This window comes from Chanos chanos, chromosome 1, assembly GCF_902362185.1.
Source record: "Chanos chanos chromosome 1, fChaCha1.1, whole genome shotgun sequence".
Classification (NCBI taxonomy): domain Eukaryota; kingdom Metazoa; phylum Chordata; class Actinopteri; order Gonorynchiformes; family Chanidae; genus Chanos; species Chanos chanos.
Genome location: NC_044495.1, coordinates 31,844,529 through 31,871,181, shown reverse-complemented (window position 1 = coordinate 31,871,181; position 26,653 = coordinate 31,844,529). Strand labels below are relative to the sequence as shown.

The 26,653-nt window shown below is 42.5% G+C and overlaps 4 protein-coding genes and 2 non-coding genes across 6 annotated transcripts; 4 read left to right on the top strand and 2 right to left on the bottom strand.

The window, feature by feature from the left end:
* Positions 1–2,139: 2,139 nt before the first annotated feature.
* Positions 2,140–2,211, top strand: trnat-cgu (transfer RNA threonine (anticodon CGU)). Its single transcript has one exon. It is a non-coding gene; the product is annotated as a tRNA-Thr (tRNA).
* A 3,540-nt stretch (positions 2,212–5,751) lies between these two features.
* Positions 5,752–5,823, top strand: trnat-cgu (transfer RNA threonine (anticodon CGU)). Its single transcript has one exon. It is a non-coding gene; the product is annotated as a tRNA-Thr (tRNA).
* Positions 5,824–6,892: 1,069 nt separating this feature from the next.
* Positions 6,893–8,325, bottom strand: smim19 (small integral membrane protein 19). The gene is made up of 3 exons (XM_030783540.1): positions 8,101–8,325; positions 7,706–7,830; positions 6,893–7,429 (listed from the first exon to the last, which is right to left on the bottom strand). The coding sequence occupies exons 1-3, from the start codon at positions 8,229–8,231 to the stop codon at positions 7,365–7,367; spliced, it is 321 nt and encodes a 106-aa protein (XP_030639400.1). The 5' UTR covers positions 8,232–8,325; the 3' UTR covers positions 6,893–7,364.
* Positions 8,326–8,869: 544 nt separating this feature from the next.
* Positions 8,870–12,592, top strand: si:ch211-175m2.5 (uncharacterized). Its single transcript, XM_030775864.1, has 5 exons — positions 8,870–8,994; positions 9,715–9,873; positions 9,950–10,049; positions 10,277–10,407; positions 11,017–12,592. Exons 1-5 carry the CDS (start codon positions 8,941–8,943, stop codon positions 11,308–11,310), a joined length of 738 nt encoding a protein of 245 aa, XP_030631724.1. The 5' UTR covers positions 8,870–8,940; the 3' UTR covers positions 11,311–12,592.
* A 1,345-nt stretch (positions 12,593–13,937) lies between these two features.
* On the top strand, positions 13,938–18,274 carry ppp2r2cb (protein phosphatase 2, regulatory subunit B, gamma b). Its single transcript, XM_030782556.1, has 9 exons — positions 13,938–13,995; positions 14,489–14,586; positions 14,712–14,853; positions 14,972–15,084; positions 15,189–15,366; positions 15,570–15,734; positions 17,355–17,524; positions 17,741–17,832; positions 17,983–18,274. The coding sequence occupies exons 1-9, from the start codon at positions 13,938–13,940 to the stop codon at positions 18,272–18,274; spliced, it is 1,308 nt and encodes a 435-aa protein (XP_030638416.1).
* Positions 18,275–20,724: 2,450 nt separating this feature from the next.
* Positions 20,725–26,024, bottom strand: wfs1b (Wolfram syndrome 1b (wolframin)). The gene is made up of 7 exons (XM_030774841.1): positions 25,945–26,024; positions 25,438–25,514; positions 25,044–25,188; positions 24,644–24,817; positions 24,389–24,469; positions 23,960–24,117; positions 20,725–23,649 (listed from the first exon to the last, which is right to left on the bottom strand). The coding sequence occupies exons 2-7, from the start codon at positions 25,507–25,509 to the stop codon at positions 21,766–21,768; spliced, it is 2,514 nt and encodes an 837-aa protein (XP_030630701.1). The 5' UTR covers positions 25,510–25,514; positions 25,945–26,024; the 3' UTR covers positions 20,725–21,765.
* Between the last annotated feature and the right edge of the window lie 629 nt (positions 26,025–26,653).

The following is a 26,653-nucleotide window of genomic DNA, read 5'->3' as shown; positions in this document are numbered from 1 at the left end:
GATTATAACTGATCATTTTTGAGGTTCTGACTGACCCTGTTGTAACTCATTCTGGACCTGTTTGGTGCCACTGGTGGCTACGCACTAAATCTCCACGTTTAAATTTTCTCATTGTCAGTTTGATTCCATTCCATGCTGCAGTTTAACCGAAAAGATTTTTTTCCCCTGAAACTAGTGTGGATGTGAATGTATGCACATTCCCTGATTAACTGACAATCCCAAAGCATCAGTGGGTGTGAAGTGGTCATTCACCTGTGCACTAACTTGCCCAACTATAATTCATACTGGTCATGTTTGTGGTTCAAAGTGGCTTTGATTTGGGCATGGAAACCAAATGATAAGACATAGGTGTTTGGAATTAAGGATTAGAAATGAAATCCCTGTCTATGTTTTAGTTTACTGAAGAAAGGCTTTATCACAAATGTCCACAGAATTGTGCATGTCTGTACAACAGTATTTGTGATGAGTAGGCATAATATGTTTAATCTTGTTTTAATCCCGTGCTTTTACACCTTCAGTCTGACCCAGCCCAACCTCAAGGGGGTAAATTGTTGAGTTCTCTGCAACATTCTAGTCTGTCAGCATTATTCAGTTTTGTCAGGGCCTGTCTCAACATGAGTCTTTTTATGGTCAGGCTCTGTTATCCTGTGATACAACAAGGTTTCATTGGTAGTTCTAAATTCTGATTTTATAGAGGCAAGAACGTCAGATAGTCCAGTGGCCAGGAGATAAAATGCTGGCCTGTAAACCAAAAACCATGCGTTCAGTAAGGGGCTGTGCCTTAGTTGTTCTTGACTTCATGCTCACATGTTGGCTGACTGTTAGGCTATGTGAAAGTATTGGTGGAAGATATGTCCCAACAGTTTGCAGTGGTTCTGTTTGTGTTCTTTTGTAAAGCACGGTGGCTAAGGGAATTCTTGGCTTCGGCACTTCTCCGTATCTGAATTCACTGCTGTCATTCCAAACATATGTGCATTTACGCTTTCATGCTATTCGGAAACGATGACGTAGAAATATGAGTAATCAGTGAGTAAAATGTGTCCCCTTCATGCTGGAGCTCAGTCTGGTCCTGCTGTGAAAGTGCTTTAGTCACACTGCAGTTGATAACAGTTGAGAGACAGGAGCCTATTTGAAGTTTTGTGTGCAAAATGTTGTACTCTCTCTCTCTCTCTCTCTCTCTCTCTCCCTCTCTCTCTCTCTCTCTCTCTTTTACCCTATTTTGAAACAGACAAAAGATTAGACAGTGTGCGAATGCTTAATCTGACTGCCCTCACCTCTATTGCAGGCTGTCTGCAGACAGACAGGTTTTCTAAGGATTGCTGTGATCATTCAGTTACTCTCAGAACCAGTGTGCTGCAGCCCTAATTGCAGTCAGTTATGAAATCCGAAATTGCCTTCTACACTTCTTCATTCACCCATAATCATTCATCTTGGTAAGAGAGTTACTCTTTCAGTTTGATTCAGAGATACTTTTTTTGTCACCGTATTTTGCCCTGCTGTGACTCACAATGGTTCTTTTGTTGGTTACAAATGAGCCAGCTGTGATTTTAAATGGTTGTGTTTGGAGTTCTGCCTAATAACACTTTGATTTCATAAACCTGTGATTTTAAATGGTTGTGTTTGGAGTTCTGCCTAATAACACTTTGATTTCATAAACCAACCATGGGCTTGGTTCTCATCTGTGCCAGGACTTGATTCAAAAAGACCAGACATGTGTTTGTGACATTAACAACGCAGACATGTCAAACTAGGATTATAACTGGACAGCCTGTGCTGTGGTTTAAACTAGACTGACAGTGGTCAAATGGTAAGGCATTGATCTTTTAATCGGAATTATGTAAATTTGATCAGTTGATCAGTCTGTGTACTGATTTGTTGCTTTGGTTTGAAACATTTGTGGAATCATCATCAAGCACAATTGGTCTACCCACAATGGTACAGGTAACTACTGGTGACCCAGTAGTTTAATGGGAATTTAGAAATTTGCACAGTGTGGCACCCATAAGAAACCCTTTTCGATATGGTTTCTTTTCTAGCACTGAAATGATGTTTTAGAGTAAAACAGTGCTGAAGCAAGAGCTCTACCATAATGGTAATATGAATGACTGAAGAGCTAATCAGGTACAAATGAAATTTGTAGGCATGGTGGCCAAGTGGTAAGGCGTTGGTCTCGTAAACCAAAGATCATGGGTTCAATCCCCATCCATGCCTCAAAATAGGAGGCTCCTCTGTGAGTGTTAAATAACATATTTAAGAACATACAATTATGAGTTGTCACCATAGGAAAGGAAAGCGCTACACTGCTCTGCACCTTTATGCGCCCCGGTCATAAATATAAACATGATTCCTCTGCAGCATCTAATGTCTGGAATATGTCTTTTTACCCCCAGTAGACTTCAAAGACAGCAGTATGCCAGTTGCATCCTTACAAATTTGTAAATCAGTACTTATAGAGTGTAAGCACATAGCCCATAATAGTATTATGTCATCGCTCTTCTATTTTTCATTGTTTATTTCATTATTTCATTGCTGGGGTGAACAAAAGTGATGTTGATGTATGGCACTACTCTGAAAAGGTTTAGCCTTTCTTGAATTCATGGTGCCTGGATCAGTTTGGTTTAGTTGTGGACTATGCTTTGCATGCCTTCCCTGTTCAGAGTGGGAGAAAAACTAGAGTGCTGCTTTGAAATGCTATGACCCTTTCTCAGTACTCTTAAATACTTCCTCTCTCTGACCTTTCTCTTCTGCACACGAACGGTGCAATGATTTATTCAAATTCCTATGTCATATTCTGCATTAATGATCCTTCAGAATTCTTCAAATGTCCCTGTCTTCATGTACTGTCTTTAGCAGACTACAAATCAATTCAGTTAGGATGGGTAGTGAAGAGAGCATCACTGACACCATGTTCTGTAGGCATGGTGGCCAAGTGGGAAGGCATTGGTCGTGTAAACAAAAGATCATGGGTTCAATCCCCATCCATGCTCTTCTGCCCTCACTGTGCGTTTGCATATGCAGCGAGCCAAACATTCCTCCAAGAAGTAGCTGAGACAGGAGTTCACTTCAGCTATATTTAATGGAGTGACCTTGGATTTGTGAAAAGATTATGATCCTCAAAGGCGCAAAAGGAAGTGGATGCAAGAGGATGTGAAATTGCTGCATTCCCTACGAAAGCTTTAACAAAATGGCTGCTAGAAACTCAAAAACTATACAAACTTAAACAATAGGAATAGCGCCAGCAGGGGGCTTCACATATAGCACTGCTGGAGGCAGGATACATGCCTTGGGTTGAGAAACTTGTGTGTATATGGATGTTTAGTAGGGGAAATTAATAAGGCAGTGGGGACAGTCAGGTCCTCTAATCTGCAGCTATGAATTGCTTGTGTCATTATACCTATACTTGTCCAACATGTCATGTCTGAAATTTAGAGTTTAAATGGGCCAGCCTCTCACTGCACAGTTTGTGTACATGCATGTGACTACTGGTTGCAAACAGACAGCTGCCTCCTTGTAAATTATTAAATCAGTATTTATGAGTGATTTGTGCTGTTTATATGTTGCTTTGTCCCACTTCTTGTAAGGACAAATAAGAAGACCATCAGCTATTTAAGAAGACGTTTCACTAACAAGAAATAAGCCTTTGTCTCATTTAGCCATATTTGATGTTTTACAAAAGGTTTACTCAGAAGTTTACTATTGACGCACTGCCACCACCACATCTGACATGTCAATCAAAGTTATTTCATTTTCAATCCCATCACAGCATTTCTGTTTAAAGAAATACAAGAAAGAAATCATATCTAAGAGTTGAAAAACTGTCTCTGTGCTTCCGGCTTGGCTGCGAATACACACAGACACGGCTGGCACTGTTAGAGAGTGAGAACCCAGCTGGACATCTTCTCCCCATCACTGTAACAGTGACTCCTACTGGTTAGTCAGGGAGGGACAGCTCTGCATTTGGTCGGGGAGCGAGATTACAAGTGGACAGTTCTGCGGAGCACAGCGTGAACCTCCACGTGCCTCGCGGCTTCCTTGAGTAGTCCTCCATGGGCCGCTGAAAAGAAGAGGCACTTGACTTTATATGTCCCAGAGGAGATAATGTGCCAGGCTGCACCCTGCCTGGCCAGCCTGGGAGTCGCGTAACAACAGGGAACGGTAAAATAAGGGAACTGGTCATGTCCAAACTCAGAGAAAAAGGGGATAATACGCAAATAACCTGAATAAAAAACTCTGTGGTGTCAGAAAGCATACAGTGAGCTTCTTGGGCAAAAGGTTGAACTTTCCCTTTAACATGTGTGATTTTGGTGATGTTGAATTTTGTTCTGTTGTACAATTACTACAGTCTTAGAACAGGTCTCATTAAAATACCTTTTCATAGTTCTAAATTAATGATCTCTCAAAACAGCTCAAATGTTCTTTTCTGTGTTTTCTTTTGCAGGCCACAGATGGAACAGTGTGGAAAGTCTTAATGTTTTCCTATCCAGTCTTTTACGGAGTGCGGCATATGGGCTAAGCAACCAAAGTCAGGGTATAAAAATGTTAAAAATTGCTGCTCATACCATTACTCTAAGTATGTACTTAACTCAGGTCTGCTGGGTGCCTGCCTACCGTTATCAGAGAGAACAAGTCTAGTCTTAGTCTAAAATGAAATCTCCTCCATATTAAGCCCTTCATTCATCATTCCGTCAGAGTATATTGAATAATTTTCTAGGTCTGACCAAATCAGGACAAATATGCATCCCTGGTGATACACACCGCCCGTCTCTACTACCGTTTGGATGGTTTAGTGAGGTCCTCGGATCGGCCGACAAGACGATCAAACTTGACTATCTAGAGGAAGTAAAAGTCGTAACAAGGTTTCCGTAGGTGAACCTGCGGAAGGATCATTAACGGGTGACGCCTGTCGGCGTGCCTCCACTCCCCTCGCCCCGGCCTCGGACAAGGAACTCTACTCCCAGCATCCCCGTCACGGGTACCTACTCCTGGTGGCTCTGATCTTTGAAGACTCCAGCTGATGCGCTCCTACTGCCGCCGGTCCCTGCTGGGGCCACTGGTGCAGGACACGGATGGCGCGAGCGCCCATGCTGTGTGTTTTGGGCCAGGGTTACAGATGGGTTCGTCCCCCTGTCCCTCCCTGAACGCATTCTCGGGCAGCCGTGGTTTAAAGGTTAGAGAACCGGGCTTGTGACGGGAGGGTTGCCGGTTTGATTGCCAGGCCCAACATCCACGGCTGTGTGCCCTTGAGCAAGGCACTTAATCCTAATGCTCCCTGGGTGCAAGGAATGCTGCCCACTGCTCCTGTGTCTGGTGTGTTGGATGGGTTAAATGCAAAGACAAATTCACTGTTCACAATAAGTGTGTGTAATCATGGAGATTTACATTTTTTTTTTACATTCAGACTGATCTGGAGTGTGAGTGTGTCTGTGCTTTTTGATAGGCCCAAATGATGTCCCACCAACATCAAACTCTGATTGCAACTGTCCAGACTGTCATCAGGTCCATTATTCTAATCACACACACACACACACACCTCACTTATGTGCAGGGGTCACTGTTGCAGTCCTACTGATGGCTCAGTAGTTTAGTTTAACGGGAGTTTAGAAAGCTACTTTGTGTGGCCCTGGCTAGAAACTGTGAAGGTTTCTTTTCCAGTGCTGAAATGATGTTTTAAAAAAAAAAAATGTTCAAGAACTCTACTGTCCTGATAACACAAATGAGTGAAGAGCCAAGCTGGTACAATAAGGAACTGTAGGCATGGTGGCCAAGTGGTAAGGCGTTGGTCTCGTAAACCAAAGATCATGGGTTCAATCCCCATCCATGCCTTGAAAATCCTGTGTGCCCATTAGTGGTAGTTAATAATTATATAAAATTAATAAAGCATTACCTTCAGGAATTACCATGGTAAAATGAGGTTGTCCCATACTACAAATCTATGAATGCTGATGTGCTGGCTATGTTGCAACACACAGTATCTGAACTTTACCCAAAACAGATGAGCCTGTTTTAAGTATGCAGTGTGTACCCAGGCACATGACTAGTACATAGAAAGGGCCAGCTGTCTCCTTGCAATTTGGTAAATCAGTATTTATACATACATATATATATATATATATACACAGACACACACACACACACATCATTTATCGGGAGGGGCCACTGTTCCAGTTCTACTAAGTCACTTAACTAACACTGCATGCCTTAGACTCCTAAAGCCTGACTCTGTAAGGTTTTTCACTCATCTCATGGAGGGACACATTTTTGATCCTTTGACACATGTTTGAACTGGGACATAAGGAACCGGAGGAGTCCAGGGGAAGGGACAGACCCTTGTGTATAAATGATTAAGTCATATGTAATCCTCCTACAACACAGTCATTAATGAGGCGTCAAATACTGACATCACTGCTGTTCTCTGTATACATCAGGAGTGCTGTCCAGAGTCATTTGGGGAGGGCACTCAATCAAGGAATCAGTCAGTAGTGATGACACAGTGCTAATGAAAGAGGCCAAGACAAAACAGACTGTTGTGGGTTTAAAGCCCACACATGATGGTTCACTTAACATTTGACACAGAGAATAACTAAGTTGCTCTGAACTGTTAGCCATATGAGTACCTGTAAAGGAATAAAGTGGTCTAAGAGAACTCAGATCTTGTTTTCCCGTCTTTCATTATAGATGTAAAGATTAACACATTTTCTAACATTTACAACAATTCTCCAAGAATCATTTTGACTTTGTCCTCGAGTATGTCTGAGCTTTTCGGTTACTTTCTACTCCATGCACTCTCGACCCAACCAGAATTCAGAAGCAACGATCGCAAAATATGTTGGATTTTTTTTTAACGTAAGCCACCCTGTAGAAACCATGGAGTATTAAGATCAACAAACCTAAATCAATGCAGTGAAATATTTATTTCTCGATCAATCCGTTCTAACAATTCGTTATTTTTGGAGCAGTACATCTACACAACCACAAGAGGGAAACACATTCTCGTAAGCGGTCAAAAACAGAGGTTCGGGGAAAAGCATTGCTTCCTATGACGTCGACTGTACAGAGGAATTTAGGGTAAACGTGTTAATATAAAAAGTGTCCTTCACGTTATTATAGTCACACCCATTCTGAGCCATCTTTTATTTAAACAGTGAGCTTTTCCATAATGTCCTTGTTTCTCATTACTGGTAAGTAGCTCATATTTAGTCCTTGTGCTGGGCTCGTGCAATGTAGTATCGCCGTATCTCTGAGTGAAGTGTGCAGAGTTATTCTTAAATAAAACAGAATTTGCTCATATTTATGTCGTGGTTTCAGAGATGGAGCAACAAACGGGGCTGACGTAGAATCGTTGCCCGGTGTCCTGCACATGTCATTCATTCCACTGAGAGCTGGACACTGTCCGGCTGAGTTTGTTGATGCTGTTGCTCATATTTTCTTGCTGGGGAGTTAAAAAAAAAAAGAGTAAGAAAAGACTTCGGCACTACTCTAAACACAACGCACAAACGCTCTGAGGCAGTAAAAAGTCTGTCTGTTCAGAACGTCTGTTTAGCCTGTTTGTCATGTTGGTGTAATTCTGCGGCACATTCAAATTTACGGGACTGCAAAATAGTAGCACTATGCTTAATCCTGCTGTTATTAGTCGTTAAGAAAGGCGTGGCAGCTTACAATTATTTGACAAGGGTGTATGTATGCGCACTTTATCATACCGACTTACCGATAGAGTACATTTCAAGTTGTTGACGTAGTCGCACTTTCTGTAGACTGTCATAGAAGTTCGGCTCCGAAGTAGTCCCAACAGTCGGGGGCAACGAAAATATGCGCATGATCTTCCTCTTGTTTCTGCAGGAGTGTAAAGCCACATCGTTTATGCATCACAAAGAACCTCATACAAAAACCACCACTAAATGATTCCATTCGATGTCCGACCGAATCGGTCAGAATAGTGGCCTTGCGTCTTAATGCAGTAAAAGTATGTTAAATCGGATATGATCTACAAAAAGTAGGTTAAATCGGATATGATCTACAAAAAGTAGGTTAAATCGAATATGATCTACAATAAATTATCATAACTTAATATTTCATACAAACAGAAGAGCTTATTCTACTTACTTCCTAGCGTACATGAGCAGTGCAAAGCTGACCAAGATGACTAGCAAGTAAACATTGGTTGCCTCGTTCCACGCTTCGTGCACGGAGTAATCAAGAGACTCCTCGTTTGCCATCACACCGTAACCACCCATTTCAACTCAAAAATAAGTTATATGATGGATTACTCAATTTAACGATGTAGAGAAGCTCAGTTTCACGCACACAGGGCTAACTGTGTTTTGGTGCTTGTGGTGACAATGGCAGTGCATAAACATCCGTTGTCGACAGCGTATAGTCGTTTTTTAAATTAAAAGTAGCTAGTTCACATTTCGAGGCAAAAATGTCTACGTGCGGGTACTTTACTGCATAGTGTTAGAGAAGCACATTAAATACATTGGTATCAACGGTCTATGGTCAGATTATCTGGTAATAGTTGACTATATTCACGTATTAATGACACAATAACCCCCCACTGACGAAACAAACCGTTTGCATTTGAATTTAGGAAAACTTTATTAACTGTAGTTTCTTTTTACATTTCTATTTTGCTTGTTCCCTGTCAATCCGAATGACCCTCAAAACTCTATACATTTGTCATTTAAATATAAACCAGAAGAAAAGAGTACTTATGACTTTTAATTTCTTAATTTTCCAGAGGTGTTTCCGGTTTTCATGTCGCTTGTTAACAGGATACACAGGGTGAATCTTGATGAAGCGTCACTTCCGGTAGTTAAATCTACTGATCACACTGTAGGGCGTGACAAAGTCTTTCTCGTGGATTGGCTCTAAATTTTTACAGGAACACCATCTATAACAAATGGAACCCTACGACACCAACATTGATCTGTAGGAAGCGTAACGATGGCGTGTGGTAGACTGTTGAAGTTCGCTCGTCATTCTAATCTTGCCATACTTGTAAGTGCTGAATAAATCGAATATCTAAACTAAATCATAATCAGGTGTTCAGTGTGTTGAAGTGTCGTGCTATGTGACGTCGCTCTGGGTTTTACGAGCAAGTTTAACTCGGTTCTAATTGTTTCTAACAGTGTTTCTAGTTTTTATTACATTTTTATTAAATAGTTTAATAAAACTACCACAAAACTACCATGCATGTCCATGTGAGAGTGTCATGTAATCGTCATAATTTTGTACACGTGAGTTATTACTTATTTGCATATTTTAAAGTGTTTTGTTTGTTTGTTTGTTTTTATTAATTTGATCAACTTTGTTATGCAGCATTGTATTTTGAATAAATGCAAAATCTTCAGTAGTCAATTTTTTGTTTATTTTCTGGGGTTGTTGACGTGCAGTTGCGGAGTAGAGAACCAAATACAAAAGATCATGTTTTGTAGAGCTCTGAACGTTTTGTTTAGACAGATTAATTACAGGTACTAAACAAAATTCATGCAAATTCCAGGTTTTGACTCATCAGAGAATTACAATCCACTTTTTGTCTGAACTGTTTAAAACATGCAAGGAAAGCTTCTCTTCACTGTCGGTCTCTGAGGTTTACGAAGTTGAGTTGCAGACATAGTTAGGTGTTAAATGTGTTTTTGATTGTTTGTTTAAGGAGAAAGAGTAATGTTTAACGTAATCTCAGAATGAACTCTTTGTTCCTCTTCTTATGTGTTACAGTCGCCTCTTTTTCAAGTGCGAAAAACATGTTCGAGAGTGTCAGAACCCCTCAGGCGGCACTGCAGCAGTCAGTCAGACAGCGTTGGCCGTTACCCAGTGCCTTACAAGAAGGAGCTGCCTTATGATATTGTCGAGCTAATGGAGGAGGTGGAGATGAAGGTAAAACCCTCCTCAGTTTGTTAGGTTAGAGATGTGTGGAATGAGAGCAAGTGGTAAAGTTTGTTGTTGTCTTCAGGGTGGCTTTTTGCCCAACGTGTTCAAGGTGCTTTCCCACCGGCCGGCAGAGTTCCGTGCTTTCTTTGCTTATTATAACGCTCTAATGAACAAGGAGACCGGTAAGACTTTTACTTTGTGTCGGAGCTCCTGCGTTTTGAAGCTAGTGCACCTCTCAGTATACAGTCTACAGTACTCTAACGATGAAGATTATTACGTATGTTTGTTGTGTGTCTTTTAGTGATACAACTCAAAATTATACTTAGCATTTGGTGTGAAGTTTAGTCAGTGTGCTGTGAAAGTTTTGAGATAGAAATTGAAAATGTATTCTGGTATGATGTCATTACAGGGAATTTGTCGAAGGCAGATCGAGAACTGATTGTTGTGGCGACCAGTGCACATAACAATTGCCTGTATTGTGTCATATCCCATAGTGCACTGCATCGCATCTACTCCAAGAAACCGAATCTGGCTGACCAGGTGCTTGTTCTCGCTGACATATCATCTTCACTCTTTCTCTATCTTTTTTTCTCATGTAAACTTCTCTTCCATATCTTTTACCTCACCATCTTTGTCCATCTCTTTCACACCCACGTGGTCACTTTCAGTGGAAGGCGGTAGTGATGATATAAATTGCAAATGTTCATTATCTTAACACTGGAGAATGTTAGGTGTGTATCGTCAGAACGTACTGCTTTCGTTTCGTTTTGTTTTGTTTTGTTTTGTTTTGTTTTGTTTTGAACTAGCAGAATGGAAGAAAATATGTAAAGAATTGAAAGTTGCAACACTGGCTTTAAGGTGCAGGTTAGTCTTTTTTTTCAGCAGCACAGATTAAAATCATAATCCAAAAAAAGGTCCACCATATTATTTTGTTGATGTTGTTTGTTTTTCGTTTTCTTCTTTGTTTTATAATTGAAGTGTATTGTTGTTGTCTTAGAATTATAATGCCTAGAGACAGAGGATGAAGACATCCAATATATTTTGTTTGTATGTAGATGGTGATGTGAGGCTATATTGTGCACACGTGTGGAATGTATTGATTTGACTGTGTTGGTTATGCTGATATTATATGATGGTTCTGATTGACAGGTGGCAGTGAATTACCCAAGCGCAGAGCTGAGTGCACGTGAACGAGCCATGCTGGATTTTGCTCTGGCTGTTTGTCGAAGCGACACGATTACAGAGGAACACTTTCGCTCGCTTGAGGCTCACGGCTTTGACCGAGAAGACGCCTGGGACATCGGTGCCATTGCCGCTTTCTTCGCCATGTCAAACCGACTGGCCCACCTCACAGACATGAGACCAAACACTGAGTTTTATACCATGGGTCGAATGCCACGCAACAAGGGGGTAGCGCCAGAGGAGTCGGGTAAGGGGGCATAGAAAGTTTAAAGTATGTACGTGGCCCTCTTTATCCTAAGACCATGAAATAAAGGAGGGAACTTTTAAAAATAGAGGAAGAGATAGAATCCTTTGTAGAGAATATAGAGAAAATCATTTTTCTTAAGTTTTGCCTCCACAAAAATCTCAGAGAATCTTGTTCTTCTTCTCCAATCATTGTGCTTCCCAAAAAAAAAAATATTCACAAATGTTTAAACACGGTCAAACCTTCCTGCTCTGTGGTTTGTGGTGCAGTGTGGCTGTTGAGGTCCTGTATGGACTATTAGTTCCATTGGGAGAATGAAGGAGTTAATAGAGGACACTGTGCAGTGTGTCTCAGGCTCAGTGTGATTTCTGTGAAGTCTCTGAATATGTGAAATAATGTTCTTCCATTCATCCTTCCACTGGAGCTTTCTTTCATAAACTAACCCAAACGTCTGCTGAATTATATCTGTTGTGTGTCATACTGTGGAAAGAATTAACCATAAATCTTCTTTTCAGGGACCTTAAGTCCTTGGCTTGATTTTGCGTTTGGAAAAATTCAGCAATGAATGTGTGCGTGTGTGTTAGAGACCAGGAGAGAAAGAGTGTGTTTTGTTCATTTAAGCAAATTCTCATCATGATAAAGTGCCTTTTGCCCTGCATATTTCTCTACTCTGACACAGTTTTAAACAGACACAGTCACACACACAAATTCAGGGCTGTGGAACTGGGCTGCTGAATTTTGACATCCAGCTTTGAAGTTACACACATTATTGTATACAAAATGAACATTAATGATGCATACACTTACATTCATCATAATTATATGCAAATTGATCATATAAATAACATATCTCTGATTGAACTAGACAATCACTTCTCAGAAACTGTTTCTGAATAGCATCATATTGTTGTGTAGTGATTTGTGTAGGTTAGCAACACAAATGACAACTGTAGTGTTTGTATATGGCCACTAGAGGGATACATACCTATAAGGAAAATCCACAGTCCAAAAAAATCCACACACAGCACCACTGAAAATATTTTAAGTGCTTTAAGGGTTTTATGTTTCTGAAGTAAAATATTTATTGAAATATATTATGAAAGTTACCAATAGTTGTACAAAAAAAATGAATATCCATACAAGACCACCATAACATGTCTGAAAAAAAAATCCTGATCAGGGAAATGTGGAGTTGCCACACGATGTCCAAAATTATTGAGGTAAAAAAAATGCTTTTTGAAACTTAAATTGCTGAACAGCATTGTACATATACTGCATTGTATCTATGAATATGAATAAATGTCTGTTCAAACCACAATATTACCATTTGCTGTCTCACTGCTGCTTCTGTGGCTTTTCTTTTCAGTGCTTGGTGTCAAACTCAGAAAACACAGAAAGATATATAAACACAAATATTGTTAACCTACTTGTATGTATGTGAAAGATTTTCTTTTATTATTCTCCTATAGAGCTGTTCAGCTCTGACTGCCTGATGCGGTTGCTAAGCAACCTGTGCGTAACTATGGCACCAGAGTGGGGGTGGGTATGTAAGTGACAGTGCTCCTCTGTGATTGGATGCCATTCCCTGACCTATACGTTCAATTGTGGAATCCTCAGCGAGTCTCTCTCGTTCTCCCTCTCCCTCTTGCTTCCTGATTTGCTGAGAAGGGAGGAGTCAATGCTGATGCAGCAGAAAGAAAATATCAGCAGCCATCCATCCCTTATTCTCTCTCTTTTTCAGGCACACAAAAAACATGCACGCACAAGCTTGTTCAGTATTAGGGGAAGACAGAATTTCCCTGTTTTCCTTTGGAGTTTAAAGGCTTTTTTATTTTATTTTTGTCATACACACACGCTGAGGAAGGTGTGACTAGAATAGCGTTGTTACTACCCTCACTGCGGGATTCACATGTGGAGTGTGCTATCATGCGTGTTTTTTGTCATCTGCTTGGAGTCTGACCTGATAACTGATTCACTGATATGTAGCTAAATGTTGAAGGAAGAAGAATGGATGCTTTGGCTTCAATCCAGACCTACACACATGAATACACTTACCGGTTTACTCTGTGTATCACATGTGTAAATGAATGAGGACAATAAACCTGGGCACTCAAACACAGGCACTGCTAGCACAACAATGTGACATAAGGTAAGTCTGTGTCTATAGGTCTGTATCTGTATAGTTACAGACTATTTAAGGTTGAGATTTCTCTTTTCTCTATTTGTGTATGTGTGTGTGTGTGTGTGTGTGTGTATATGTGTGTTGGGGGGGGTGGGGGGGGTGTTGGCAGTGAAACAATATAATCCACTTCAAGTACCAAAAGCAGGCTCTCAATAGAAAGTTACAGTGCGTGGAGTATACAGTATACAGCAAAATGTGTGTGTGTGTGTTTAGCTTGTTTGAAATAGGATTTTGCGGAAGTAACTGATTGTTGTTTCTGTTGCATGACTGTCTGAGGAATTAACACTGTATTAGCTAATCTGAGGTCTAGTCTGAGATTATCATTTGATCCCTGAAGAGTAAAGACTGTGCATTTTGATTTTGCTGCTTTAATCATTCTGTGTCACTGCCATGATGACTCCGCCTCTCTCTGCAGGATTGGTTCCGCTGTAGTTGTAGCCACACCCTCAACCCCAACCCAGAATGTTGAGCCCAGTCCTTTGCTCAGATCTCTCAGCTGTGGAGCCAGAGTACACAGAAGGTAACACATTCATACTATGCACATGTCATCTGTGAACTCAGTGTTCAAATGCTTTAAACACTAACACTGCCCTGATGTCACATGACCGCATGCCATGTGTGTCCAGGGAGAGTTTGTGTGTTTAAATAGGAACAGCAGTCGTTTCCAATCATTTGATCTCCAGAAGAAACAAGTAAAAGAAACAAAAAGTGATTGAGTGGATGTTATCGTTCACACCCACTGCAAATGGTCTGACACTATCTCCTCCAGAACAGGAAAGCCAACCAAGAACTGAAAGGCAAAAATGTTTGTGTGGAGGGTTTTGTTTGCTTTTTTGTTGTTGCTGTTATTTCCCTAAGGGTATGAATCTTCAGGCATCTAACACAGTTCAATTGAATTAGATCTTAATCTGATTTATCTATTTCTGTCCGACCACAATCCAGAACTGGGTTACAAACTCTTTTTCGATTCTCATTCAGCTGTGATTCTGATCCTCTGTGAATTGCCTCTGCAGCTGATGTCATCTCTACCGTGGAGTTCAACCAATCAGGAGAGCTCTTGGCAACTGGTGATAAGGGTGGAAGAGTGGTCATCTTCCAGAGAGAACCGCAAGTATGAACCGCAAAACCACAAAATACATCACCTATCTCTCATTCATCAAACCATGGCAAAACACAATCTCTCTCTCTCTCTCTCTCTCTCTCTCCCCCTCTCTCTCTCTCTTTCTCTCTCTCTAGGGGGAATATAACGTGTACAGTACATTTCAGAGTCATGAGCCAGAGTTTGATTATTTAAAGAGTTTGGAGATCGAAGAGAAGATCAATAAAATCCGCTGGCTACCACAGCGTAATCCAGCTCACTTCCTCCTCTCCACCAATGGTATTCCTCTGTACCTTTTTCCTCTAACCTAAAAATAATAAACACATTTGGCTGGGTTCTTTTGTAATATAGTTATAGGTCATATTAAATTACAGTGTGTCCATGTGTGTGTTTTCAGACAAAACTGTAAAGCTGTGGAAGGTGAGTGAGAGGGATAAGAGGCCAGAGGGCTACAATTTAAAAGATGAAGAGGGCAGAGTGAAGGACCTCTCCACTATTACCTCACTGCAGGTGTGTGTGTACATTTCCTCTCTGATTTTCTTTCAGTGCGTGTTTTTTGTTTATGTATGTATGTGCAGTATTTGTAAATAACTAGTGTTTGTTTGTGTGTGCAGGTGCCTGTGTTAAAGCCGACGGAGCTGCTGGTGGAGGCGTCTGTGAGGCGTGTGTTTGCTAACGCTCATGCCTATCACATTAACTCTATCAGTGTGAACAGTGATGGAGAGACATACCTCTCTGCTGATGATCTCAGAATCAACCTGTGGCACCTCAGTATCACAGACTGCAGCTTCAGTATCCTTCACAACACACACTGCGTGCGTGTGATGTTAGCATGTGATGCTAAGCTAGTCTTTACTGTGCAAGTGTGGATTTGGTGGGGGCATGTATGTGTGCTGTGTCTGAGTGTGTGGTATGAAAATGTGTGTGTTGTGTGTGTGTGTGTGTGTGTGTGTGTGCTTAGTTTACAAGATTGTTTTCCTTAGTGTGTGTGTCAGACATAGTGGATGTAAAGCCAGAGAACATGGAGGATTTGAGGGAGGTGATAACAGTGGCGGAGTTCCATCCTCAGCACTGTCACCTGCTGGCCTTCGGTAGCAGCGCAGGGAACACTCGCCTCTGTGACATGAGAGCACGAGCCCTATGTGACCAGCACGCCAAATGTGAGACACACACACACACACACACACACTCAGAAGTAAAACCTGACAAAAGCATTATTCTAGCCAAGGTAGAATGTAAAACGATGAGTTAATAGGACACATGGAAATGTAAGCTGTGACTGTGTGGTCCAGACTAAGGTTAGACGTTTGTTTCACCACAGAGGGCAAAGGACTCTAAGGTGACACAGAGTCACTGTGCGTGTATCAGTAGCATAAAGGGATGAAACAGACAGTCATCCAGAGGCATTAGGTCTGAGTGGTCAGCATGTGGAGAAGGACTTGATAATACTTTTGAACATCAGTTTTGGGAGCACAGAGCACTAAAACTAATGCCTCACATTTACTTCTTGCCGCAGTGATTAGTCAGATGAGCTGTCTGCAGATGTGTGGTATGAGAGAAGGAATGAGATCATTCTTATTGTAGTTTTTGACTATCCTAATCCTATAGGTATATTGTGGATGTGTTGAGTATTGGAGTGATTGAACTCTCCTGATGTTATAGAGGAGGAAAGAGCAAGCTAAGCCTGCAGCACTGATTTGCACAGAAAAGTCCAGCTGGTCATTGAAAAGACTTTGAGTTTTTTGGGGGTTTTTTTGTGGTTCGGGACAACTGGACCATCGGGGCCATTGATGGAAAAAATGAGAAATCTGTTAGTGGAGATGGAGAATATTTGGCCAGCAGGAGGATTGCCTCGATTTTGTCCATCCTGAATTTATTTATTTATTTATTTCAAACCATTCAGTTGGATATGTTAGATAGGTGCACAAAGATCTTCTCTTGATTTTGGAGGCAGGGGGTGCCATGGGAGAAAGGGATGAGGTTTTTCAGTTTTTAAGATACAACCATCTGATTTTATAAAAGAGTACAGTGATTCAGTACAGATAAAGAAGAGCAGCAGGCCAAGCACTGATCCTTGGGGAACACCTGTGGACAGAACAAGCTCTGAAAAAATTAACTCTGGGCAACATGACACGATCATCCGTTCAAATACGATACAAACCAAGAAAGAGGGGAATCCCCACAGCCCAACTCTGTTTTGAAATCAGCATCTGATGGCTCATCGCAACATCAAAGGCCACAGAGACATTTGACAGAATAAGGACAGTGGATAAGGAGACCTGTCTTGCTGTGTGAAAAATGACTGTGACTGTAAGGAGAGCTGTCTGTAGACTGGCCAGGGTTGCAGTCTGACTGAATAACATCAGGAAGATTCTGGAGAGAAGATTTTGTTTAGCACTGCTTGTTCCAGTGTTTTGAATACAAATGGAAAAGGGAATAAGGGTCTGTCATTTCCAGATTCAGCATTTTGAGTAGAGGTGAGACACAAGTCATCTCAAATGAGGAGTGAACCACATCACAGATGAGAGAAGAGGAGATTGAACATTTCAGCCTTAGAGAGGATCTTCAGTATAGCAATATATACACGCATATGCATTGAGAACAGATTCACATCTATGGTTAGGGGCCAGGGGAGGGTAGTAAGTCTCAGGACCACTGCTATGAGATATCAAGAGAACAGCGTAGATATGGAAATATTATTGGATTAACGAGTTTATCTTAGATCCGGATTAAATCAAGTGAGTTACATGCTTTAAATGTGTGTTTGTGTGTTCTCCCAGTGTTTGAAGAGGCAGTGGACCCAAGCACCCGCTCCTTTTTCTCAGAGATTGTCTCTTCCGTCTCTGACGTGAAGTTCAGTCACAGCGGACGATACCTGCTCACCAGAGACTACCTCAGTGTTAAAGTCTGGGACCTCAACATGGAGAATAAACCTGTAGAGACATACCAGGTTTCTCACACACACACACACACAAACTCACTCACATACACATACACAAACACACACACACACACACACACACACACACACACGTGTCTGCATTACATTCTAGTGCTTCTTTCTCTCTGTTTGTCCAGTAGTCACATTCACATAAATGCTCTTTACCTTACTAATCCATGTTCAGGAGAGTCATTTGTATGGGTAACGTAATGTGTGTTTCTCAAGGTTCATGACTATCTGCGTTCCAAGCTGTGTGCCCTGTATGAGAGTGACTACATCTTTGACAAATTTGAATGTGCCTGGAATGGGACAGACAGGTGAGATCCTGAACTTTTAAACTCACACCGTTTTGTTCTGAGAAGATTGCTGTGTTGACCACTTTCTCTCTCTCGCTCCCTCTCTCTCTCTCTCTCTCTCTCTCTCTCTTGCTCCCTCTCCCCCTCTCCCCCTCTCCCCCTCTCCAACAGTGTTATAATGACTGGGGCTTATAATAACTTCTTTCGCATGTTTGATCGTTCGAGCAAGCGAGATGTGACTCTGGAGGCAAGCAGGGAGGTGTGTAAGCGTCGCGCGGTGTTGAGGCCGCGACGCGTGTGTATGGGTGCCAAGCGGAGGAGAGATGAGGTCAGCGTGGACAGTCTGGACTTCAGTAAAAAGATCCTCCACACGGCTTGGCACCCCAGCCAAAACATCATCGCCATAGCAGCCAGCAACAATCTCTACATCTTCCAAGACCGGCTGGGGCCCTCCACCAATTAAGGCTCAGACACATTCAGTGAGGAGATGGACACATCCTGTTCCCAAAAGAATACGCTGTGGAAAGAAAGGCCACATCCCCCAAATGAACATGGCACTACTCCCCAGCAACGGCACAGTCCAAAAATGTAAGGACACACGTTTAATAACGGTACATTTATTTGGATACATGAACACACATCCCCGAGACATCACCCTGCCTTCAGCATTAGCAGGACACAGGACCCCAGCAGGAGACCAGAAAACATGCTGTTCAGACATGCAACCCTACAAAGTGTCCACAGTAACTACCAGCATGACACACTAACAGAAAGGGCAGAACTGTAAACCAAAATTTGGGTGCCTAGCAAAACCTCTGGATGTGGGAGTCTAAAACTATAACAGGTTTTATGCAAACTCAGTATTTTCAGACAGTGGAAGATGGAATCTGATAAAGAGAAAGAAACTGTGAAAATATAAAGCGGTAAGAGCGGTTTATTTCTGATTTATCTGATTTATCTCTATCACATCATTCACACTTTTCTTAAATTATCCCCTCATAAACTGATTTTTGTACTAACTGTTGCCCCTCTTCTGAAGACCTTTTGTTTGGGTTTGTAATTCTTATTTTCCTCTACTTCTAGAATGAGGCCTGTGTTCATACAGACAGGTTAGCAGGGATTCACACATTGCCATAAACCTTAAATTGTGTCTTTAAACAGAAGGCATTCAGAGAATGATTAGGCAGTGAAGCCATATACCTCTTCTGCTGTTTAGGAACCCTGATACATTTGGTCTGTGTATTTCTGTACAGATTTTGTTGTCTGAACCTAATTTGTTTTGTAAACAAGTGTTTACTGTTTAACATTCTTGTGAATGATGCTACAGGTTTTGGGGTGTAGTAAGGAAATGATAAAATAATGTGTATCACAACAATATCTTTTTTTAGCACAGCAAAAACACTAATTCTGCAAAAAACAAACAAACAAATTCAGTTTTGCACTGCACTGCACGCTGCCTGTTTGTTGTTGACTGGCTGTTTTTACTGTAAATTGCTATTTTCTCTTTGCTGTGCAGACCAAGCTTTGTGCTGTAAAGGCAGAAAAGAATGTTTACTAATATGCAGTGATTTGTTTTGTTTTTTTAATCAATCAATTTAATGAAATGAGCTGATTCAGAGAATATGGAATGTTTATTTATTAATGTGTTTGAATCCTTTAAAATACCTGAGGTGAACAACTTGTGTGTGTGTGTGTGTGTGATCTCTTTGCACTCTCAGTCTCTTTGTTTTGATGTTGTTAAATTGGACACACACCTGAGGGAAACACAGAGTCAAGTATTCCTTTTCTGTCAAGTGTTCATTGGCTTTCTGACCAAGGACAGAGAATCGATGGGATGACTAGCCGTAGGATGTTGATGCAGCTTTTGTTAAATACAACGCCTGTTACATGTGTGTGTGTGTGTGTGTGTGTGTGTGTGTGTATGGAAGGGAGAGATTATAACATTCTCTTCGCTAATCCTCTCTAGATCCCTGCTGTTTGAAATCAATGAACTCCTCACTGGTGTGTGACTCTTCATGTAAACTGTGGAGGCCAACGAGAGGACTCACAGTATGCCTTTTGTTTCACTGGGCTCTTCAACCCCCTTCCCACAAGGCACCATGTCACTGAACTTCTATCACAGCTGAACCTTATATTCAGAGGCAGGTCGCAGTCTAGATGAGCTCAGGTGCATTTGTGTAGAACTGATCTAAAGGCCTGAATATACGGCAGCCCTGCAAGATGATGCCTGACTACCCTTTCTTACTGTCCAAACATTTTTTATTTGAATACCAAATCTAGCATCTTCTCAGCTTTACAAGGTGAGATCTTCTTTTCCCAGGCTCTCACTACAGAAGACCATTAAGGTGCTGAAAGCTCTTGAACCTGTTCTGCTGTATTTGGAGGCACTTGCAGTCTGTAGTGTTGTGAGTGTGCAGTAGTACAATTCTGTAATGAAACACAGCTCAGCCTGCATGTGAATGAACCTTCACACTTGATGTTCATAGAACCACATTTACAAACCAAAGCTGAGAAGGGATTGAGACACCTTGTGACAGCAAACATCAGGAGACAACTCAATAATAACTGTTTTATTAAATTCAACTGAATATCACAGCAGTGATGACATCATATCCTGCAGTGATGACCCCACCAGAAGAGGCCTATAGCACAGCATTATGGGAGCAGAGACCAGCTCAGCAGGAGAGTGGAGATTTGTGGAGATCTGTGCATGTGTGTCTGCATTTGTTAGGAGGGGCGGCTCCAAAACATGTGTGAAACACTGTTTGTGGAGAGATGTGAATGTATGTATGTACTAGGCACTTGATATTGACAATGACTTGATAATGGTATCAAAAAAAAAAAAAAAAAAGATGTCGTTGCTATTTTTCAGTTTGATTGAATGACCAATTGAGGGACTGATTGCTTGTCATTGTAGGATTTTTGACTCTCTGCATCTAAATATGCACCTCATTTTTAAGTTCATCAAAAAGACATACACTTACAATCATTCACATAAAACTGGCTATGCAGCAACACAATCAATATCTATCAAATCCAAAATCAACACAATATCAATCTAGATGTAAGTATATTAATGCAACGATAAAGGCACAGCACATTCAATGTAGAATTACCAGAACTGTTTAATGAGTAAAACAAAACAAAACAAAAAAATCCTACCGGATCATGGTTCAGGCCTTCAGAAAGGCATTTCTTTCTTCATATACATGTTTATAAAACACAAAACAAACTTAACTTTTCCCCTAACTGGTCTATCTAAAAAGCATTACCGCTAAACTACAGGCCCATCACTATAAAACACACACACTAAACTCCAGCTGTAAAAGGGCGACACAACTCTAACCACTTTCAGCTCAGTAAATCTTCCTACGCTTAACTGAACAAAAATGGGTGCATGCAAATTACTCACTCAGTTATTATAAGGTTTTCCCATTAAAGATAAATTAATTACAAATTAATAACTGTATTTTTAAGCTTACTCTGAAATGTATCAGGATGATACTCTTTGGTACAGAGCACATCAACCCATGCTCTCTCTCTCACTCGCACTGTATGTGTGGGCAGTAGGCCTGTTTGTCCTGCACTGTTTTGTCTGAAACATGATGGCTAATGGTTGAATTTGTGGTTTGTGTTAAGAATTTATTTAGCCAACAGTTTCTGTAGTAGCAGCTGAGAATTCCTCCACCACTCCCCACCCAGTCACATGCACACATGCGCACACACACACACACACACACACATACACACACACACACACACACACACACAAATTGAGTGTCAAGGATCCTAGGATACTGATAGTGAATCTATGGCTTACACACTGAAAACTGACACACTCATTCAACCACTCACTTTTTAACACTGTTGAACATGATTGGGGAAAAGAAAATATAATGCACTTATGAGGTCTCTGACATATTCTGTACAGTCACAATGGGTAAAACAGTCCTTTCAGCCTTCATTTCCCACTTCCATTTCCGCAATCGCCGTAGTAGCATCCCCCTGCTCCACATGGGCAGACAGCAGTGGATGGAAGAGGAAGTTGAAAGCGAACACAAAGGCATCGCGGGCACCGTTACGCCAGTCCTGCTCGATCTTCACCTGCCGTCGGGTAGGTGCAAGTGGCGAGGCGCAGCTACGACAATGCAGTGCCTTCAGTTCAAACACAGGCCACTTACTGCCCAATCGGCCCTCCAAAACCGTACTGAACTCCACCACGCTTCCAGAGCTCAGCGTCAGCAAAACAGCACGGAACTCGTTACTCGCCCGCAGCACGATGTCTTTAGTGGCATCCTCGTCCTCTATTGTCGTCCCGTTACGACCCTTGCGCTCCTGCGGCATCCCGACGGTCACCTCGAACTTGTAACGGTCGAAGCGCTTCACGTGGCACCGGTGGTTTGCTAGCACTTTGAGCCTACAGAGAGGGTCTGTGGGAGGAGCCGGCTGCGGGGGCGGAGTCTCTGCATCAGAATCGCAGGCTGGGTATTCCTCTCCGTAAAGGCAACGCACCCAATCAGCAGCGAATCCTGGCAGGAGGTTGACCACAGCCTGGGCGCCGTTCTCAATCTCAGTCACCCGGGCGTACTTAAAGCGACCTTCCCAGGTGACCCTGTGACCCTCCAGGTGGCTGCACAGGATCTGCGTGTGGGCCATGTTACGCTCCTTCCACGCGCGTGGTCCACACAGCTCACTGTACTGCTGCCAAGTGAGGGTGGAGTTGTAGACCTTCATGCCCTCTGAGCGATACACGTAGAACCAGCTGAAGAGCAAAAGAGCTGAGATCCAGACCAGAATCAGTTTGACTATGCTGCTGCGGCGCAGCGAGCGAAGCAGCGCTAATGGAGACAAACTGAAACGCGTCCACCAGCGCAGAATCACAGGCAGCGCGCATAAGCACACCGTAACCACCATCTTAGTCAGCTCCAGTGCCAAGAACCACTGGACAAACTGAACAAGCAACATGGCCAGCAGACCCAGAGAGAGCACGGGCAGCGCAAACAGAAAGAGCATGTAGCCTATAGCGGTGCGCATTAAACCCAATGCAGTCGAGCCATGCAGCAGCGTGACAGACAACTGGCACCACATGTAGCACAGCAGGAATGGCAACAACACGCAGTAGGAGCCACGCAAACCTCTTGCAGCAGCCATGCGACCGCATAAGTACAACAGGTAGAGGTAAAAGATGCAGGGCACGCCCACATGCAGCACCACCCAATCACCTATCGGCACACTCAGCAAGGCCCCGCCTATGATCTGGCCCAACCAGCCTCTCAGGAGCTTATTAGCAAAAGAGCAGAGGGCAGAAGCAGCCTGGGCCAATAAGGCAGGTCGGGCGTGACTTTGGGCAGCTGGCTGCAGGCTCAGGTAGCTACTGACAGTGAAGAAGATGGCTACGGTGGCCAGCTCTGAGCATGGGACCCAAGACTTGTCAGCCACAGGGAAAGAAAGGATGAGGAAGAGCGCAGAGAGGAGAAAGTAGAGGTATGGCTCCAGGTGGGTCCAGGTGAAATTGAACTCAGCCTGTTCCAGGTCCAAACCCGGCTCAAAACTGGCCAACATAACAGTCAGTGCCCGGAAATTCTCCCAGGCCTTGCTGTTCTGGAAGACGCGTAGTGTACATATGATCATGGAGATGAAGGCCAGGTAAAAGACAATCAGCGGGATGACGAGGAGAAAGAATTCGAGCGTGAGGTTAGATATGATGAAGAAGAAGATGAGCGTGTTGACGTGGTGAGTGGGGATGAGGGCACTGATCCACTGCATGCCAGCACGAGAAGCCCAGTCGATGAGAACCTCCTTTACCTCCAACACAGCATGCAGGGGGAACTTCAACAGCTACAAAGAGAGAGAGAGTGAGAGAGAGAGAGAGAGAACAGAGAGATGGCCAGAGACAAACACACATATGGGGAGAGAGAGAGAATCAGCCATAAAGATGCATGCATATACTGTCAAACATATAAATACTAGAGCATCATAAAAAGATAACAGCAGTAAATTTGACTGTTATTGGTCTGGTATTATTAACTAGCTATTTCAGCATCTGAAAGCCATTATAGCCTAGGGCAACCCTAAAACAGCAAAATGAACTGTGAGCAATGAGTTGTAAAATGCGTGCTTTGTGTGTTTTTTATTTGTGATCAGGCACCTTCTGGGGCAGGGGTAGCTCATCTGGGTTCTTCACTGGCTCTTCGTCATCGTCATCATCATCTCCTGCAGCCCCCTCCAGTATGGGGGAGGGGGAAATGCCCAGGGCGTAGCGTTTAGTGTTCTCCACAAAGTCCTCAGCACCTACATACTGAGTTCCTGCACACAAATGCAAACGCACACATTACTGACTGCACTCACACAAACACAGACTTCTATGAACTGAACTACCTACACGCATATTTAATTTCTACTCTCCTATATACGAAGCCAGAGACATATACACAAACATTACTGACCGCTACCTCAGCACTTTGACACAAAGCACCAACTGAGAGAGACATGTATGCACATTTCTGATCGACGTGCTAGTTCAAAAGACAGCCAGAAACACACAGACACATATGCTTTCTATGAGTGTTTCCCTCACCCTCACTAGTGACCAGGCTCTCCAGAACTTTCCTCTGCTTCTGAGCCGAGCTGGAAAAGGGTCCACCCGGCACAGCACCATCTTGTGATAAAATAAGAGACATCATATCAACACCAGTCCACAGGTATGTGCTCAGAGAAGTCTGTTTAAAGGTTGAACTGAAAGAAGACTAACTCACATTACACAAGAACCTTTTAATGTAATCTAGAGTCACAGACAAACCTTTTCATTGTGTGTGAGTGTTTGTATGTTTACCTGGAACAGTGTTGACCTGACTGATGTTCTCTAGCAGTTCTGAGGCTGTGACTTTTTTCTTCCTGTCTGGGTTGAGTTTCCAGTACATGAGCAGAGCAGCTTTCCTCACACTGCGTTCAAACCGCGACTCTGTTGCCAACGCACGGACCTCCTCTCTGTTCTCAGCCGTGATGCCTGCCACACAAACAAACAGGAGCACACAAACACACACACGCACAGACACAAATACACAGGCACAGACAGACAGACACGCACACAAACACAAACAGACACACACATATAAGTACACACACATTCACAGTCTGCTGAGCGCTGCTGATTTTAAGCAGTGCTGTAAAGGAATGAGTATGTTTTAGGGAAATGACATGATATCAGTGTTGCTCAAGAACCTGCGTCTCACCCTTTCTCTCATGAAGACAGCGCTGCAGCAGTTTCACAGCATCTCTCCGCCCGTTTTTAGCCGCCTGTATCAGCCACGTCACTGCCGTAACACTATTCACTTCCTCATCCTCCTGCTCAGCCAATCGTAAGTAGTACCTTCCCATCTGTCCAACAATAAATCCACTCTGAGATGATCAGAGCACTACTAAACACAGTCAGCCAATCATGACCCACTGATCCTGCTGAATTCTCACTCATTCGGCTAAAAGAAATAAACGGCTGAATGAGTGACACTGCATCATTCTAAAAAAAAATAAAAAAACTGTAAACTTACAAAAGACCAGCATCACAGCATTAATACAATATGAATAGTGTCTATCTGTGTGTGTGTGTGTGTGTGTGTGTGTACTGACCTCTGCCTGTGCCTTGGCATCTCCATTCTTAGCTCTGTGCTCTAGTTCCTCAATGCTCACTTCTTCTGGCATGTCCCCTGAGTCGACAGGATAAGAATATTACACACAGAAAAGACGAACACAGAGTCTCATAAGTATATGCAGTGTGTATTACTTAAACTGCTTAACTGATATTTTTAGAACTGGCTGTCAAGTATGTTGAGAGCGGCTCATGATCCCTGCAGATCTAAGTCCACAGAGTGAGTCATCCAACAGGAATTCTAATAGAACACCTGTGTGTGTGTATGTGTGTGCACTTGATTGGGTGAGGCTGCTGAATTTATGGTGGTTTGAGAGATTGACGTATATTATTGTATATCATATACAGTATATATAAATTATGTTGCATACTATATAATGTATACTGCATATATTTAGTAAGTTCATGTGCGTGTTTTCTGTGGTGCACAGCAACAGAGGGCAAATTTCCACCTCTTGGGGAGTTCCCAGTGGATTTGTCATCCTCACCTGCTGCAGGAATATCTCCAGTTGCATTGAGCTCAGAACGACCTCTTTGGGCAGCAGGGCCAGGTGACAGAGAGAGAGGAGAGGGAGGCAGAACTGGAGAGGAGGGACTGGATGGGGGGGAGGAATGACTCGACCTGACAGATGAAGACATGGAGGGGGTGTGTCCAGAGGTAGGACTGGCTGGTGGAACAGGAGAGGTGGGGGAAATGGGAGGGGATCTTGAGGGAGGCAAGTCCATTTCTGCAAGGGAGAGGGAAAGACATTTTTAGACCATGCAAAATGTGACATTAAGCCCTCAGTACTGTACCATTCCAAATCCCTAAAAGAGAGCGGTTTATTTTCAGGCAATACTACATGCTTCCAGTTTTCTATATAAAGGACAGTAGATTCACTGTAACTGCTGTTATCATAACAGTGGTACCAACTAAGAACAAGTGAATTATCTAAGCACCACCCCCGGCCCTCGTTTTTATTTTATTATTTTTATTTCATATATTTAATTATTTATTTTCTAACCACAGAACACAGGTGACTCATTTGAGGGAACCATGGAAACAGACAATTTTGCTGAGACTAATGGAAAACTCCCAGAGGGAAATCTAGCTGTTGGAATGTTGTCACTTATGGACTGCTGACTTGATATTAAGATTCAAACATCCTGTCAAAGTGTTATATTGAAACTTAAGACAAACATTGACGAGAGAAACAA

Coding starts and splice junctions, on each gene's coding strand:
- ppp2r2cb (XM_030782556.1), top strand. CDS start 13,938: ATGTTGAGCCCAGTCCTTTGCTCAGATCTCTCAGCTGTGGAGCCAGAG. Junction 13,996..14,488: donor GGAGCCAGAGTACACAGAAG/GTAACACATTCA, acceptor TTGCCTCTGCAG/CTGATGTCATCTCTACCGTG. Junction 15,367..15,569: donor TATCACAGACTGCAGCTTCA/GTATCCTTCACA, acceptor TGTGTGTGTCAG/ACATAGTGGATGTAAAGCCA.
- si:ch211-175m2.5 (XM_030775864.1), top strand. CDS start 8,941: ATGGCGTGTGGTAGACTGTTGAAGTTCGCTCGTCATTCTAATCTTGCC. Junction 8,995..9,714: donor ATTCTAATCTTGCCATACTT/GTAAGTGCTGAA, acceptor TATGTGTTACAG/TCGCCTCTTTTTCAAGTGCG. Junction 9,874..9,949: donor TGGAGGAGGTGGAGATGAAG/GTAAAACCCTCC, acceptor TGTTGTCTTCAG/GGTGGCTTTTTGCCCAACGT.
- smim19 (XM_030783540.1), bottom strand. CDS start 8,231: ATGGGTGGTTACGGTGTGATGGCAAACGAGGAGTCTCTTGATTACTCC. Junction 7,831..8,100: donor CTGCTCATGTACGCTAGGAA/GTAAGTAGAATA, acceptor ACACTCCTGCAG/AAACAAGAGGAAGATCATGC. Junction 7,430..7,705: donor ACTTGAAATGTACTCTATCG/GTAAGTCGGTAT, acceptor TTAACTCCCCAG/CAAGAAAATATGAGCAACAG.
- wfs1b (XM_030774841.1), bottom strand. CDS start 25,509: ATGCCAGAAGAAGTGAGCATTGAGGAACTAGAGCACAGAGCTAAGAAT. Junction 25,189..25,437: donor ATGCCAAGGCACAGGCAGAG/GTCAGTACACAC, acceptor ATTGTTGGACAG/ATGGGAAGGTACTACTTACG. Junction 24,818..25,043: donor CTGTCTTCATGAGAGAAAGG/GTGAGACGCAGG, acceptor TTTGTGTGGCAG/GCATCACGGCTGAGAACAGA.